This window comes from Alternaria ethzedia (genome assembly GCF_023757985.1).
Source record: "Alternaria ethzedia strain BMP 0044 chromosome Unknown scaffold_1, whole genome shotgun sequence".
Taxonomy (NCBI): Eukaryota; Fungi; Ascomycota; class Dothideomycetes; order Pleosporales; family Pleosporaceae; genus Alternaria; species Alternaria ethzedia.
Window position 1 is genome coordinate 659103 of NW_026056194.1, and position 13355 is coordinate 672457.

General features: G+C 54.1%; 5 protein-coding genes across 5 annotated transcripts; 2 read left to right on the forward strand and 3 right to left on the reverse strand.

The window, feature by feature from the left end:
- Positions 1–1310: 1310 nt before the first annotated feature.
- On the reverse strand, positions 1311–3140 carry J4E87_000212 (uncharacterized protein; the record flags this gene model as incomplete). The annotated part of the gene is made up of 1 exon (XM_049371871.1): positions 1311–3140. One exon carries the CDS (start codon positions 3138–3140, stop codon positions 1311–1313), a length of 1830 nt encoding a protein of 609 aa, XP_049238005.1.
- A 526-nt stretch (positions 3141–3666) lies between these two features.
- Positions 3667–4544, reverse strand: J4E87_000213 (uncharacterized protein; the record flags this gene model as incomplete). The annotated part of the gene is made up of 3 exons (XM_049371872.1): positions 3667–4200; positions 4261–4356; positions 4482–4544. 3 exons carry the CDS (start codon positions 4542–4544, stop codon positions 3667–3669), a joined length of 693 nt encoding a protein of 230 aa, XP_049238006.1.
- Positions 4545–5001: 457 nt separating this feature from the next.
- On the reverse strand, positions 5002–6828 carry J4E87_000214 (uncharacterized protein; the record flags this gene model as incomplete). The annotated part of the gene is made up of 1 exon (XM_049371873.1): positions 5002–6828. One exon carries the CDS (start codon positions 6826–6828, stop codon positions 5002–5004), a length of 1827 nt encoding a protein of 608 aa, XP_049238007.1.
- Positions 6829–8154: 1326 nt separating this feature from the next.
- J4E87_000215 (uncharacterized protein) lies at positions 8155–10424 on the forward strand (the record flags this gene model as incomplete). The annotated part of the gene is made up of 4 exons (XM_049371874.1): positions 8155–8191; positions 8240–8475; positions 8524–9131; positions 9182–10424. The coding sequence occupies 4 exons, from the start codon at positions 8155–8157 to the stop codon at positions 10422–10424; spliced, it is 2124 nt and encodes a 707-aa protein (XP_049238008.1).
- A 995-nt stretch (positions 10425–11419) lies between these two features.
- J4E87_000216 (uncharacterized protein) lies at positions 11420–13256 on the forward strand (the record flags this gene model as incomplete). Its single annotated transcript, XM_049371875.1, has 4 exons — positions 11420–11558; positions 11614–11667; positions 11725–13009; positions 13064–13256. 4 exons carry the CDS (start codon positions 11420–11422, stop codon positions 13254–13256), a joined length of 1671 nt encoding a protein of 556 aa, XP_049238009.1.
- Positions 13257–13355: the final 99 nt, after the last annotated feature.

Sequence of the window (13355 nt, forward strand, 5' to 3'; positions counted from 1 at the left end):
CCTCTCAAGCTGGACTGAATTGACGTAAGCGAGGCGTTTGGGCACAGTCCACATGTGTGCTATGTAAGGAGCTATGTAAGGGTAATGCGTTGTTACACGGACTCGGCTGTCACTGTACGCCACGTTTCCGCAGTTGTGAGACACGAGAGCGTCCAGCTCCGAATCACGATATACCACTGGGGCAGATGAGACGGCCACCGATCGTCTGAACCCGCGCAGGGTCATCAGCTTGAGGTTAAGTCTGGAACTACATCTCAGCCACCACTGAAATACACTTGCTGACTGCCAGTCCTTTCGCTCAAAATCATTGCGCATTGGCTTGTCGATTACATCACGAGCTGATAGGTTTTGCGCCACTTTCCTGCGACTGAGCCACTCTCAGGCAGCTCTCAGGATACGAATAATGGCACCGTATAGTATCGCTGTATGCACCACATCCTGTCAGACTATAGTGGCGTCGTCCCCAATGAGTGCCTGCTGAGTCATATCTTTAGGCCCTCCAAGACACGGACCCATGGCTTCACATCCGCAGCGCAGGGGCTGAATGCTGAGTACAGGTAAATTACGTAGAATCTAAAGAACTACCCTGCGACTCGAAGCACGGGATAAGAGATACGCCAAGCCATACTGCCGATCTAAGGACCTGTGCATGCACTACTGCGTCCGTAGTAATGCAGAAAAATGTGCCGAGTATCTTGAAGTGTTATCGGCATACAGCTCGTTTGGATGCAGCTCGTTGACCCTTACATAGAGGCCGCATGTCCGATAAGATAACCGAGCGTGCCGAGCCACAATCGGCTTCCCGGGTCTACTATGCCACCCAGTCACAGGCGTAGTGGCGCTTTGGGAAGTAAGACTACTGGACAATGCAGTTATGGCACATAATCACAGCACGGCGATATACAAGCGGTGTGCACTACAATACCCATCACGCGCTATCAGAATACAAACGTGTAGTGCATGTAGGTATATTGGAAGGGTTGAAGGATCATGTTACCGTACGGTCGTCAGACATTGGATTGTGTGCAGTCGAATGGGACAGGTGGAGCGAGGCGGCAGGGGGCCATCTACTCAAATATCTAGAGAGGACAAATGGAAACTTTTAGGATATCATGCGTCTATCTGAGACATATCTTCCGATGATCAACCAAGCATGGCTCAACACCATTCGCCATGAACCTTTACGCCCAAAACCCAGTAAGCCGGGTGACCCGATGGCTTTCACCACCACATCAGATCATCCGAGTCCGCCTGACCAAAAGTCTGCATGCCCCCAACTGCTTTGGCTCAGTGGCAGCCACAACAGCATCCTACGTCCTCTTCTTCGCATTGACGTTCTTGCCTGCGCCTACCTTGACTCTGCCACCGGCTCTGCCCCGATCGCCTGTCAGAATGCCCGGCAGATAGTTGTCATCCATGAGGTCCCTCGTCCTGGTCCTCTTGTCCTCTTCAGCGCGCTTAGTGTATTCCTTCTGGTCTTCAGCAAGGATGAGGTCTCGACCCCAGCCGCCTTTGCCTCCTCCCTGACCATGACTCCACTTTGTGTTTGCAGTACCGGCGATGGGCTTGGGGATGCTGTATTTATCGCCACGCTTGTTGTACTGGTAGTTCTTGGCTAAGTGGATCTTGAACTCTCCAGCGGCGTTTGTAGAGCAGGAAACCCTTTGTAGGGTTGCTTGACCACAGCGGGGGCAGAATTGCTTGTCCATTTGCTTGACGATGTTGAAACAGGCGTGGCACCGGAGAACCTTGGTGTTGACGTTCTTGATGCGTTGCATGTTTGTGGAGAGAAGTTGGAGATTCATCTGGAGCAATACGTTTTGCATCGCAAAATCGATCGTCATGGTTGCTACGTCCAGCTGGCGATTGGCTGTTGTGTGAATTTGCGGTTGGATGGCTCCGTCCTTGGCTTGGTGTTCTGTAAGGTTCTGTGGAGTAATCCAGTCGCCATCAGAGTCAGACTCCGCAGCTGAATCGTCAGTCGTAGGGGGCGTAGGTTGTTGAGTGGCGTGATGGGATACCGAGAGGTCCTCCAGTTCCTGCGCCAGTTTTGATTCGTCAGAGCTGACTTGCTGGGTTTGTAGATCCTGCTGGCTGGAGGTCTCAGGCGCGAGTGAGAGCTCTGCCTTCTGCTCGATGTGGATGTTAGTGGTGGGCACCTCGACCGCCGCCGATTGGTCGATTAGCCCCAACTCACCAGCCTGTTCTTGAAGCTGTTCTTGAACTTGCTCTTGAACCTGCTCTTCGATCTTTTCCTCCGCCTGCTCTACAGCTTGAGACTCGAGCTCTCCCTCGCCCTGTTTCTCAAGTTGCTCGTGAATCTGGTCATGCACCTGCTCGTGAACCTGATCCTGAACCTGTGCAACAACCTGCTCATGTACTTGCTCCTCGACCTGCTCCTGAGTGACAGCTATTCCACCTTCTGCTTCGTCTGTTTCGGCTTGGGCGGTCTGCTCCTCCGATTCATTGGCTTGTTCCAGGCTGCTGTCTAACTCCGCTGCGGGCTTGAAGTTAAACTTAGTAGATTTGGGCGCTTTGGCCTTCGCCGCCCGCTTGCCTGTAGGCTGCTCCCAGCCTTCATCAATGTCGTCTGGTTCGACAGATCCGGAATCGATCTGTACGCCTTCCATCGCATCTTCAGCGGTATCTTCGGTAGTCTTGTTGGCTGCCTTCCGCCTGTTCTTGCGCTTCTTTGCTGAGGTGGAAAGGCCCCCACTCTGCGATTTCTCCTCGTTCGACTGCTCAATCTCTCCAGGCCTCCTCTTTATTCCTCCTTTGGGTATTTCTCTCAGGCCCCAGTCGCCACCGTTCCTCTCACAGTGCACTTCGTAAGCCAGGGCTAGGATACCCAAATCCTGCCTACTGAGTACCGCATGATCACCTGTCTTCTTGCTAAACGCAATGACTGCATCGTAGCTTGCCGGCTGAGGATTCCGTATCTTCAGAAATGGGATCAATGTTGTCTGTACACGTGACCGTGTGGCTTCATCGCGGATTTCGGAGAGAATAGCAGGAGTAGTCCATAGTTCTTCCGCGGCGTTGATGATAGTAGAGATCGATACTGTGTTCTTGATCAATGGGCCCGTATCCAAAATAAGCGAGTGAATGGGCTTTTGCTGGGCCGCAGTGGGTGTTGCCATTGCGCGGTAGACCGGCAGTAGTCGCAGTCCGGTAAACAGGAAGTTTCAGTTTGTTGTACGTGGAAAGTTGAGATCCTGATATTAAGTTCGGAAGGTTGCGAGGTTTGGACCGTCAATATGACTAGGGCGTGCCGCTGGTGTGGTAGAAGATTTCGCGATGGTGGCGGTGGGGCCCGACTTTTTTGGTGTGAGACCCTCACGAATTTTGATTGGCCGGATCGCGCTGGTGGCAGTAAGGGGAGCCTCGTGCTGGAAGTAGATGAGTCGACGCTGGTTCAACATATATTGAGTCGAACTTTTTTTGTAACACTGAGAGACGGCCAAGATTGTATTCCATAGCCCTTGATATTGTTTTTAGTCTCGTTGGTAAAGTCGAGAGTCTCGATAGAGTGAATCCTCCAAACGCCGCCCAATGCTAAGTCGCGAGTCTACCCCAACATCGCTTGTGGTATATCGTACACATACATCAATGACATGAGTTCCACCCCAGGTTCGACTCATAGTCGTGATGGTCGCCTCACAGACATTACGCGATAGGTTTGCTTCTCTCGTCCTCTGGCATACGCATATACGCATCGATGGCCGCACTGAAAACTGCGAAGCCTGCGCATCCTACGGCCACGGCTTGCGGCCCAGCATTTCTTGCCAATATACCCCCAGTCAAGCAGCCCCCCGCCACTCCGTTGTACAGATCGTTCTTGGCTCGGAGCCCCTCGATTGCGCACTCGGTGCCTGAGAAAATAGCACCAACTTTGGCGAAGTTGCGTCCGCTAGAAATTGAGGATCGGTACATGTCGCGCAAGCCGGCCCGTAGTTGCTGGCGTAGGGGAAGGTCGGTAAGCGGTACGGTACCGGTAGCGGTGGGGTTTGGAAGGGTAGCAGTCGCAGAGGCCGAGGGTGCTGAGGTGAGAGTGGCTGCGGATGCGGAGTTGACGCTACCGGTAGCTATCGTCGAAGGCTTGACGCCTGCCGTTGCCGTTGCGCCGGTGGCTGCGGTTGTAGGTTTTGTAGCCGGCGTGTTGACGGGGAGGGGCTGTGACATCGGGGTATCGTATCGCATCTGTGCATGTCAGTCGTGCCTTCTCTTTCTTTCGAAACTATGAGTTGTTTGGCCACATACGGAAGCCATGAAGAGCCCAAACATAGCACCCAGACCGCCACCCATTACGCCTGCCATTACTGTCTTGCCGATGCAAGACTCCATACCCATTTGCATCTATTCGCATGTTAGCCATGGTTCCCCAAACATATTATTTGACAGCCGTGTATAGCCAGCTACACCCTCGCGACATGCTATTATGTTCCACCGCAATTGTATAGAGGAGACGGGGTCGCACATACTGCTTTCACCATTTGCTGCTCCTGCTCGGACATGCCTGCATTGGGATTCATGGCGGCTGGCATGGAGCCCACACCTCCTGGAAAAGCCATCTTCTTGAAGCTGATTACGACTGCGGCACGAAGCAAGCGTGAGGTACAAGTGATACTGTTGCAAAGGCGATGCGATGCGCCGCCGCCGGGAACTTTTGCGGAGTTCAGAGCGGAGGACGGGAGATGCCGGGCAGGTGGGTCTTGGCACCGCCACTCCAGCGTCACGGATGTCTTCACACATGTTGCAAGCAAGCGATTCGGTCGCGTCGTTTTGAGGTATTCGGATTCTCATTATGCTTCTACGACGGTACATGTCTACCCGAAGCTAGGTTCCAATATGTACAATTACGCCAACGCCATGCTATACCTTGAACTTTTCCACACAGCAAACCACCTCTTCAAGAAGTTCTTCAACACTGAATTAGACATTGCTGTTAATGGCGTCGCGTCATAATGCTAAATCGCTAAATGCAACTACCGTTTCAAACGTTCAGTTCATAAAATCGCCATGCGAGTAATCTTCACTCCTCGATTCCGGGGGCGGGGTGAGTTGCTTCTCCCACTCTTTCATTAGATGTGATGCGGTACGCTTCAGGTTGCTGGGTGACACCTTGGTCATATCAGGCCATGGGATGGAGCTGCGCTTTGACTCTCGTGGTGTCAGGTCCTCTTGGTTGATGGAGGTGAGCGACGATGCCTTGGAATCGTGACGCTTCGAGTGGTATCTAGTGCTGGTGCTAGTTCGAGAGCTGCCTGGGCCGGACACCGGCGAGGTCTGCGCATCCGATTCATCTGAGCTGTCCTTGGAGTCTTCCAAGTCGACCAGAAGTGACTCGTTGGGGGTGTCCCAGTTATCCCAGTCTTCTTCGGATGCAACTTTGCGGATCTGCTTTTGCGGAGTCGTCGTGTTCTTGAGTGCGTGCGTCTTCTTGTTGACTACAGTAGTCTTGGGCTCGCCCAGGCCCATCTCCTTCCAGAAGTCATCGCCAGTGGAACCTAGTTGTTGTGTGGTCTTCTTCGAGCTGGCGGACCGACTAAGGGCGGGGCGACCCTCGGACGGTTTGCGGCCAGATTTAGAGGGGTTCTTGACACCTGGTATTCCAGTATTGCCGTCCGCCGTGTTGACGGCCTCATCGCCCACCGTAGCTTGTCGGATATCCTCCATGAATGTGAATAGCCCCTTCTTGAAATCCTGCGCCATCTGAGTGCCAGCCCGAATGAGCTGCTCACGTTGTATGGTGGGCATGCCGCCCATGTCGTATCGGTCGTGCTCGCCGGCATTGACGACCTGTCGTGTGATCTCTGACGAGGTGGAAGCCCGTGCAGGAAGCTGCGGTCGGGAGTTGGAAGCGGGGTCGTCGTGTAGATCGAGTGGCTGGGGGAATGATGGCGACTGGAGGCGGTCGGGAGAGAGTAGTGATAGGGTTCTTAGATGTCGCGAGCCGCTGAAGACCTTCCGTTGGGATGTTTTGGTGCTGCTGAGTAGGTTCTTCCTGCGCTCCATCTCTTTCTGCATCCACGAATTCGAACCATCGTCTTCGTATTGGCCCGGTGGAGCATTGGCGAGCGATGTGTTGAGAGGCTGCAGCGCGGCGACCTTGCGCACCTCATTGCGACGCTTGTTCGCTTCGTGATGGGTCCAGTGCGTCTTGAGCGTGTTCAGATCAGCCTCTGCTTTGGTGAGCTCTTCCTTAAGTTCGAGGACATAGCGCTCTTGAGCAGCGAGAACCGCCAGAATGTTCGTCTCGGAGGTAGAATCCTCGGGTTCGGGCGAATGAACAGACGTTGCCCCGTTCATCCATGATTGCGGGCGCGACCGTGTCGAGGAGGTTGGTGAACTGATGCCCGTACTTGGCTGGATGGGGAACTGCAGGGACAGGCGTTTGCCTTGCCCGATGACGTCGACCGTCTTGGACCGAGAATGCGACGGCATGGTCTTGGGTGGTGAAGACTGAGAAGAAGCGTTGGAGTCGGGGGCGTTGGAGGATATTATTGACGACTGGGATGACGACTCGGCCCCTTTGTCGTGCAGGGTTGTCGGTGTCTGTGCTCTGTCCATGGAGTCTGCTCCTCCGACGAAGAAGATGGTATTGCTGACGTACTGTCCCTCCTTGAGCGTACAGAGAATGGTTGAGAGACGAGCGCGGCGAGCGAGTCGGTGAAGAATAAGCGAGGCGGCGGCTGGGGAGCTGCCGTAGACTTCGAGATAAAGGGCTAGAAGCGCTGTAGGGAGGCCGACCAATCGGAGAAGGAGCGACCCTCTAAACCACGAGAACCAAGACTTGAAGAGCGTTGAGCCAGCGGCGCAAGAACTCATACCAAAGACATTGAAGAGCGCATGCCACGGAGTTCAGAGCGGCAACGAGTATCTAGAGATTCCTACAGCCGAAGCCGCAGTCTTTGTGCAGCCGTCGCTCACGCGCGCCGTGCTCAGGCCATCAACAACCCAATCCAGGAACCCATCTCCTGGCTGCATGTCCAAGGGACTGCTTGCGCGGCTAGTCTCGTGACGGAGGCCCTGTGTGGAGACGGTGAACCAATGTCCGTCTGTTGAGGGCGACGTCTGCTCTGTCTTGTATCTACTGCCGCCCGCTCATTGCTCCATGGTATACTCAGACGTACAGGTCACCACACGCGCAGTCTGCTGTCGAACACATGCTCGGTCCCACATTCTCGAGACGACACTGCCATGTTGCGGAGATGAGGGGTCGGGCCACGTAATTTGACACCTCAGAACACGACCCATGTAGCCGTCAAGTTTGAGCTAGCTGGGTAGCACGTCGAGTGTCCGGTCAACGACGGGTAGTGGTCATCTTGTACTAGACTCTAATTTTGCGGTTGCTGAGGAGAACCGCGACGGATAACGTGGTGCGCGTGCCCTGGCGGTTAGACAGCCATGGAGGCCCATCGTCGCCCTCGTCCTAATTTGCAGCAACAGCCAGGAGTGCGCTGTACAGGCGGCCTGTTTCAGGCTACGAGGACTGTTCGCAATCCAGCCTAGCTGGCGGTGCGTGGCATGGTAGGTTTGACATGCCTGGAGTGCCTCGCAGCACCATGTCGTTAGCTCACGTTTCCCTCAGCAACCGGAAAAGTAATCATCGGCGGGATGAGGCGCAGACGATGCACCACCACACACGTCTATTGGCAAGACGGCTGACGGTTTTGGTAGCCGCTGCTGCATGACAGCCGCAGTGGGGAGCTCATGCAGGGCAACATTGGAGAGGAGTGGAATAGGCTGCTCTGGACATGGCGTGGACAAACTGATCTTGGATGCCAAAGGCTCCGCGATACTGCTCCGACGTCTGGTGCGCTGTCCTGGACATGCCCGACCTGTGTTGTTTTTCTACAGCACTGATACCTACCGACGTCATGCCAATCTCCGCCAAAAGGTGGCGGCGGGGATGTGCGTTTGTTTGACGATCAGGCTGGTTGCCTCGGCGATGATAGGGCTGGACCCTGCGCGATACTCTGATATACACCACAACGGCGGCGCAATTGAGCAGCCCAGTACCACAGCCGAGTCTTATTCCTATCCCAACCGTCTTCCGCCGAAACACCACTGCATCTATCTTGGCCCGACCCCGACCACATCGCATATTTCTCAGCCATTGCGCTCCGCCTAGCGACATTGTAATCGCCCGCCATGGCCGAAAACTATCAAGTCATGGAGGAGCTGGGCAGTACGTTTTGACATAGCCTGGTCGATTTTCCATTACTGACCATTGCAGGCGGCAGCTTCGGAAAGGTGTTCAAAGCCATTGACCGCACAACGGGCGAGACAGTCGCCATCAAGCACATCGACCTCGAAGACAGCAGCGAAGAGCTCGCCGACATCCAAGCCGAGATCTCGCTGCTGAGCACCTGCCACAGTCCATACATCACCGAATACAAGACTAGCTTCGTCAAGGGCGTCAAGTTATGGATAGTCATGGAATATCTGGGTGGAGGTTCTGCCGCCGACTTGGTACGCAGTCACACAACGGACATCACGTAGCTAGACTAACCGTCATAGTTGGCACCAGGTACCTTCAGCGAAGCACACATCGCCATCACATGCCGAGAGCTCCTGCTCGGGCTAGACTACCTACACTCGACCGGCAAGATCCATCGCGATATCAAGGCCGCCAACGTACTCCTCACAGACCAAGGCAAGGTCAAACTCGCCGACTTCGGTGTCGCCGCACAACTCACAAATATCAAATCACAACGCATGACGTTTGTCGGTACACCCTTCTGGATGGCACCCGAGGTCATCCAAGAGGCTGGCTATGATTTCAGAGCCGACATCTGGTCCCTCGGAATCACCGCTATGGAGTTGGCAGAGGGCGCACCGCCACACGCTGGGTCACATCCCATGAAGGTGCTCTTCACCATTCCGAAGAACCCAGCACCAAGGCTGGAGGGCGAAGAATGGAGCAAAGACTTTAAAGACTTCATTGCACAATGTCTAATCAAGGATCCGGATCGACGTGCGACCGCGAAGGAACTCCTCAAACACCGCTTCGTCCAACGCGCGGGCAAGGTCGAGGCATTGCGCGAGCTCGTCGAGCGCAAGCAAATGTACGACGCCCAAAGGGAACAACAAGCGGCATCGCACCCCAAGTACTATGAAGAGACCATGTCAGTAACTCGCCGGACTTTCGCAAACAGCATGCTAACAGGTTTATCAGGGTCGATCTCTCCCCTAGAGCCGAGGAAGACGATTGGGACTTTGATACCGTCAAGCGAGGGACCGTTCAAGCACGCCAGACTTTGAAACAGCGTCGCAAACTGGCCCGCATACCCTCCTCAGGCAACGATGAAGTCGAATCCATGATGCAACGGATGGACCTCAACGCAGCACCCTTGGGCGACATAACCGATTCACCACTCCCAGCACGACGACGTCCGTCCTCTCGGAGAACTTCCCAAGCCACGGCTTTCCGCGTTCCGTCTGGCGATACACCCACCGCTCGTCGCGTCAGCAATCTCAATAAGTCGCCGTTGGGTGTCGATCTGACATTTGGAAACTCGCCATCGACCGTACGACACTTCAAGCGCGTCTCGTCGGGCGAACGTCGTGCAGCACTTCGCTCAAACCCCCCTAGCAACCCACCTGCTCAGAACAACCAGTCTTTCCAGCCGAACCCCGAAGCGCGCACCTTCCGCCCATCACCTCCCACGTCCAACCATCCACTGGACATGAACAACGAGAACGAGCCACCTGCTCCCGATGGACACATGCCAATCACCAAAGACGCGTTATATGGTCGCCGAGCGTACAGCAAGGTCCTGGACTCAGTATTTCAAGAGGCACATGCTGACACAGCATCGCCCCATCAACGCGACGCTATCGGACGAGTTGCGCAGGCCTGGCAGCATCTTGACGAAATCGACCCACATGGCGAATTTATGTTATTGAAGGCTATGGTGGACCGTCTCAAGAATGACACAAAGCTTGCGTACGCTCTTGGCATAGAAGTCTCGCCCGCGCAATCACCATTGAAGCACAACACCAAAACCAGCGACACTAGCTTGGGTGGTACAACTGTGCATGGTACAGGCACAACACGTGTTCGGTCGAGCACTACGAGTGCAGCTACGTCGACCGTCAGTAAGTCTTCAGAGGAGTGTGACAACACTCCGATATCGACACCGACACGAAATGGCACACCGATCGCCAACTCGGGCTCTCCGCTGAAGGGTCCAAAGCTCGTAATGGCCAAGAACAACCCTCACCTCAAGTCTCATAAACGCCGCCAGAGCGCTTTTGTGGTCGGTGAGAAGGGTTCTGGGGCTGATGGCCACGGTTACTTTGACGAGAAGAAACTGCCTGGTTACGTCGAGCCTGGTATGGAGCAGCAGGGGATACTGGCCGACATCCTCTACGGGCAATGGACACAAGGACTGCGTACTCGATGGCCTATCGCTTAGTGCTTTCCTCTTTTCTCCGTCTTATTGAACAGACACGAGTTTGAGTCTTTTAGCTTTTAGCGCTGGTTCCTTTCTTGCTTGTAAGGCGTTGTCGCGTTGCTCACGCGCTGTATCGCGACTTGGATGCTACCTTCCTCACTTTGTGTTCGGCGTTGATGGATCACATGTTAATGACTGATGAGATCGTGGTTATGGGTGGGTACCGGGGTCTTCATATCAGTCGTTCTGGGCGGTGTTTAATTTGCTGCGTCTCATCGATACATCGGCATTGGCACTGGCGTTTTGAGTTCTGCTGTGTCTGGCGAGAACGGGGGGCTTCTCGATTTCATGTATAAATAGTCCGTGGACGTGTAATGACAATAGCAACCTTTCTCGTCAACGTCGAAAGGAAGTGAACTGGGCTCGCATGTGATGACGAAACCGATGAACTCACTCTGGCCGGGTTATGTCCGCATCAATGTAGCCTGAACACTTTTCCTCATCGCGTATCTTGCTACAAAGAGCCCTTCGTCACCATGAACCCGCCAGCCAGGGTGCTCCTGTCGATATGCTCAAAGGTGGACAAGAACGCCGTTGTGCGGCACCCAAAGCAGCATAGTCCAACGCCGTCATCGTGGACCAGGACTTAGCAGCTGCAAAGGTCCCCCGCACCAATGCATGCTTTACCGCATGAGTACCTGGGTACCGTGATATCTGCATCCCGCAAACGTCAGTGCTGTCATTGCAGTGATGGCATCCCTGCTTTCGAAGTATTGGTCAACGCATGTGTTCATAATTCCGCATCCCATTGGTTGCGCGACGCTTACTACGAGCCGCGTGTATCCCTTCGGTAGCGAAATGCCCAACTCTAACGCCTTTCTCCACCGTTGCAGGGCTTGGGGGACTATAAGATGGGTCTCTGGGACACCCACATTGCTGGGCATCAAGGCTTGTCGGAGCTTGTTTTCCTTGGTATACATACCTTTTGAAAGACCTAGGCTTCTGCGATTGTCAAGATGCGCATCACGACCAACACCGCCCGTAAAGGCGCACTGCTTGCCCTCCTTGCAAGGGTTGGAGCTGTACCAACTACGACAATTTCGGCAGCTGGGAACGCAGGCGCAAGCAGTGCAGACGTGTATCCTCCCGCTGGCAGTAAGTCTGATCGAAGCTGCGCAGAGAGCGGAATGCTGATGGGTTGATTGTGTAGCCGAGGTCAACTCCGAACTCTTCCCGCCAGAGTCTGTCGTCGGCTTCCCTGGCCGTAAGTCACCAATATTTCCTTGAGCTCTGGTCTTTAAACTAACCCAACAATCATCAGCGACTCCCACAGGCGCCGAGCCGAATGCCATCCAAACAGCACCGTCGTATCCTTACAACGATGGCGATGCATCTTCATACCCTCTGATCAAGCCACAGCCCCACGGCAGTGGCTCGCAGTCTCCAAACTTTGATATCACCAAATACTGGGGTAATTTGAGCCCATGGTATTCGGTTCGCAGCGCAGACTACGGTCTTCCTGATGCCAGTCCTCTGATACCGGATGGCTGCGACATCACCCAGATGCATCTGCTCTACCGTCACGGCGCTAGATACCCAACCAGTGGCGCTGCGCCCGCTACCTTTGCTCAGAAGATTGCGAACGCGACGAAAACTGGTCTTGCAGTCTCTGGAGAGCTTTCTTTCCTGGGCGATTGGACATACAAGTTGGGCGCCGAGCTCCTAACACCGTCGGGTCGCAGCATGAACTTCCTGTTGGGTATTGAGTACCGCCAATTGTATGGCCATCTTTTGAACAATTTTACTGAAGCGGGCACCATTCCGGTCTTCCGAACACAGTCCCAAGACCGGATGGTGAAGACTGCGGAAAACTTCGCTGCCGGTTTCTTTGGTGTACCCGAGTACATGGACGAGGTCAACATCGAGTTGCTTGTTGAGACTCTAGGCGTGAACAACTCCGGCGCACCTTACGAGATCTGCAACAACTCGAACATTGCGACCCGAGGCAGTATCGGTAGCCGTGTAGCAGCTCAGTTTGCGAACAACGCGTTCAACGCCACTCTCGCTCGTCTGCAGTCGCAGGCTAGCGGTATCAGCTTTACTTCCACCGACGCCATCGCTATGCTTCAACTGTGTTCGTATGAGACGCACGCTCTCGGCTACTCCGCCTTCTGCAACCTCTTCAACGAACAAGACTTCCTGAACTACGAGTATTACTTCGATCTGTCCTTCTACTACAACAACGGCCCGGGATCTCCTGTCTCTGCTGCTCAAGGCAAAGGCTTCCTAGACGAATTCATCGCACGCTTCACCCATCAATATCCCGGTGCCAACTCCGCGTTGAACGAGACTTTTGACAACTCCTCGACGTACTTCCCGCTCGACCAGTCTATCTATGCCGATGCTACGCACGAAGTTGTCGTCCTTGATACACTCACTGCGTTCAACTTGACGGCTTTGTTCAAAGGCCCACCACTGAGTCCTCTCGGTAATGAAGGGCAGAACAGCTTCGTAGCTAGCAAGCTCGTGCCGTTTGCTACCCACTTCACTACTCAGGTTCTTTCTTGCTCTGCCATGCAACCAACAAAGCAGATCCGATTCATCGTGTAAGTACACTCTGTTCTTTCGAAACCCGATACCCAGCTAACTTGGCCAACTAGCAATGATGCCGTTGTGCCGATCAACGAGTCTCATCCAGGATGTCCCGCTGATGCAAACGGTCTCTGCTCTTTCGACCACGTTGTCGAGCTCCTCCAAAAGCGCAGTGCCGAAATCGACTTCAATTATGACTGCTTCGCAAATTATACAGCAGAGCCGGGAATGGACTACAACGGAAGGGCACCTAGATCATAGACTGTGCAAGAGTACGGATAGTTGTCAGCACGATGTAATTCCTTGAGTCATGCAGCACATACATGTTATTTTACTTAGGCATTCCCTGGCTAAAGGACA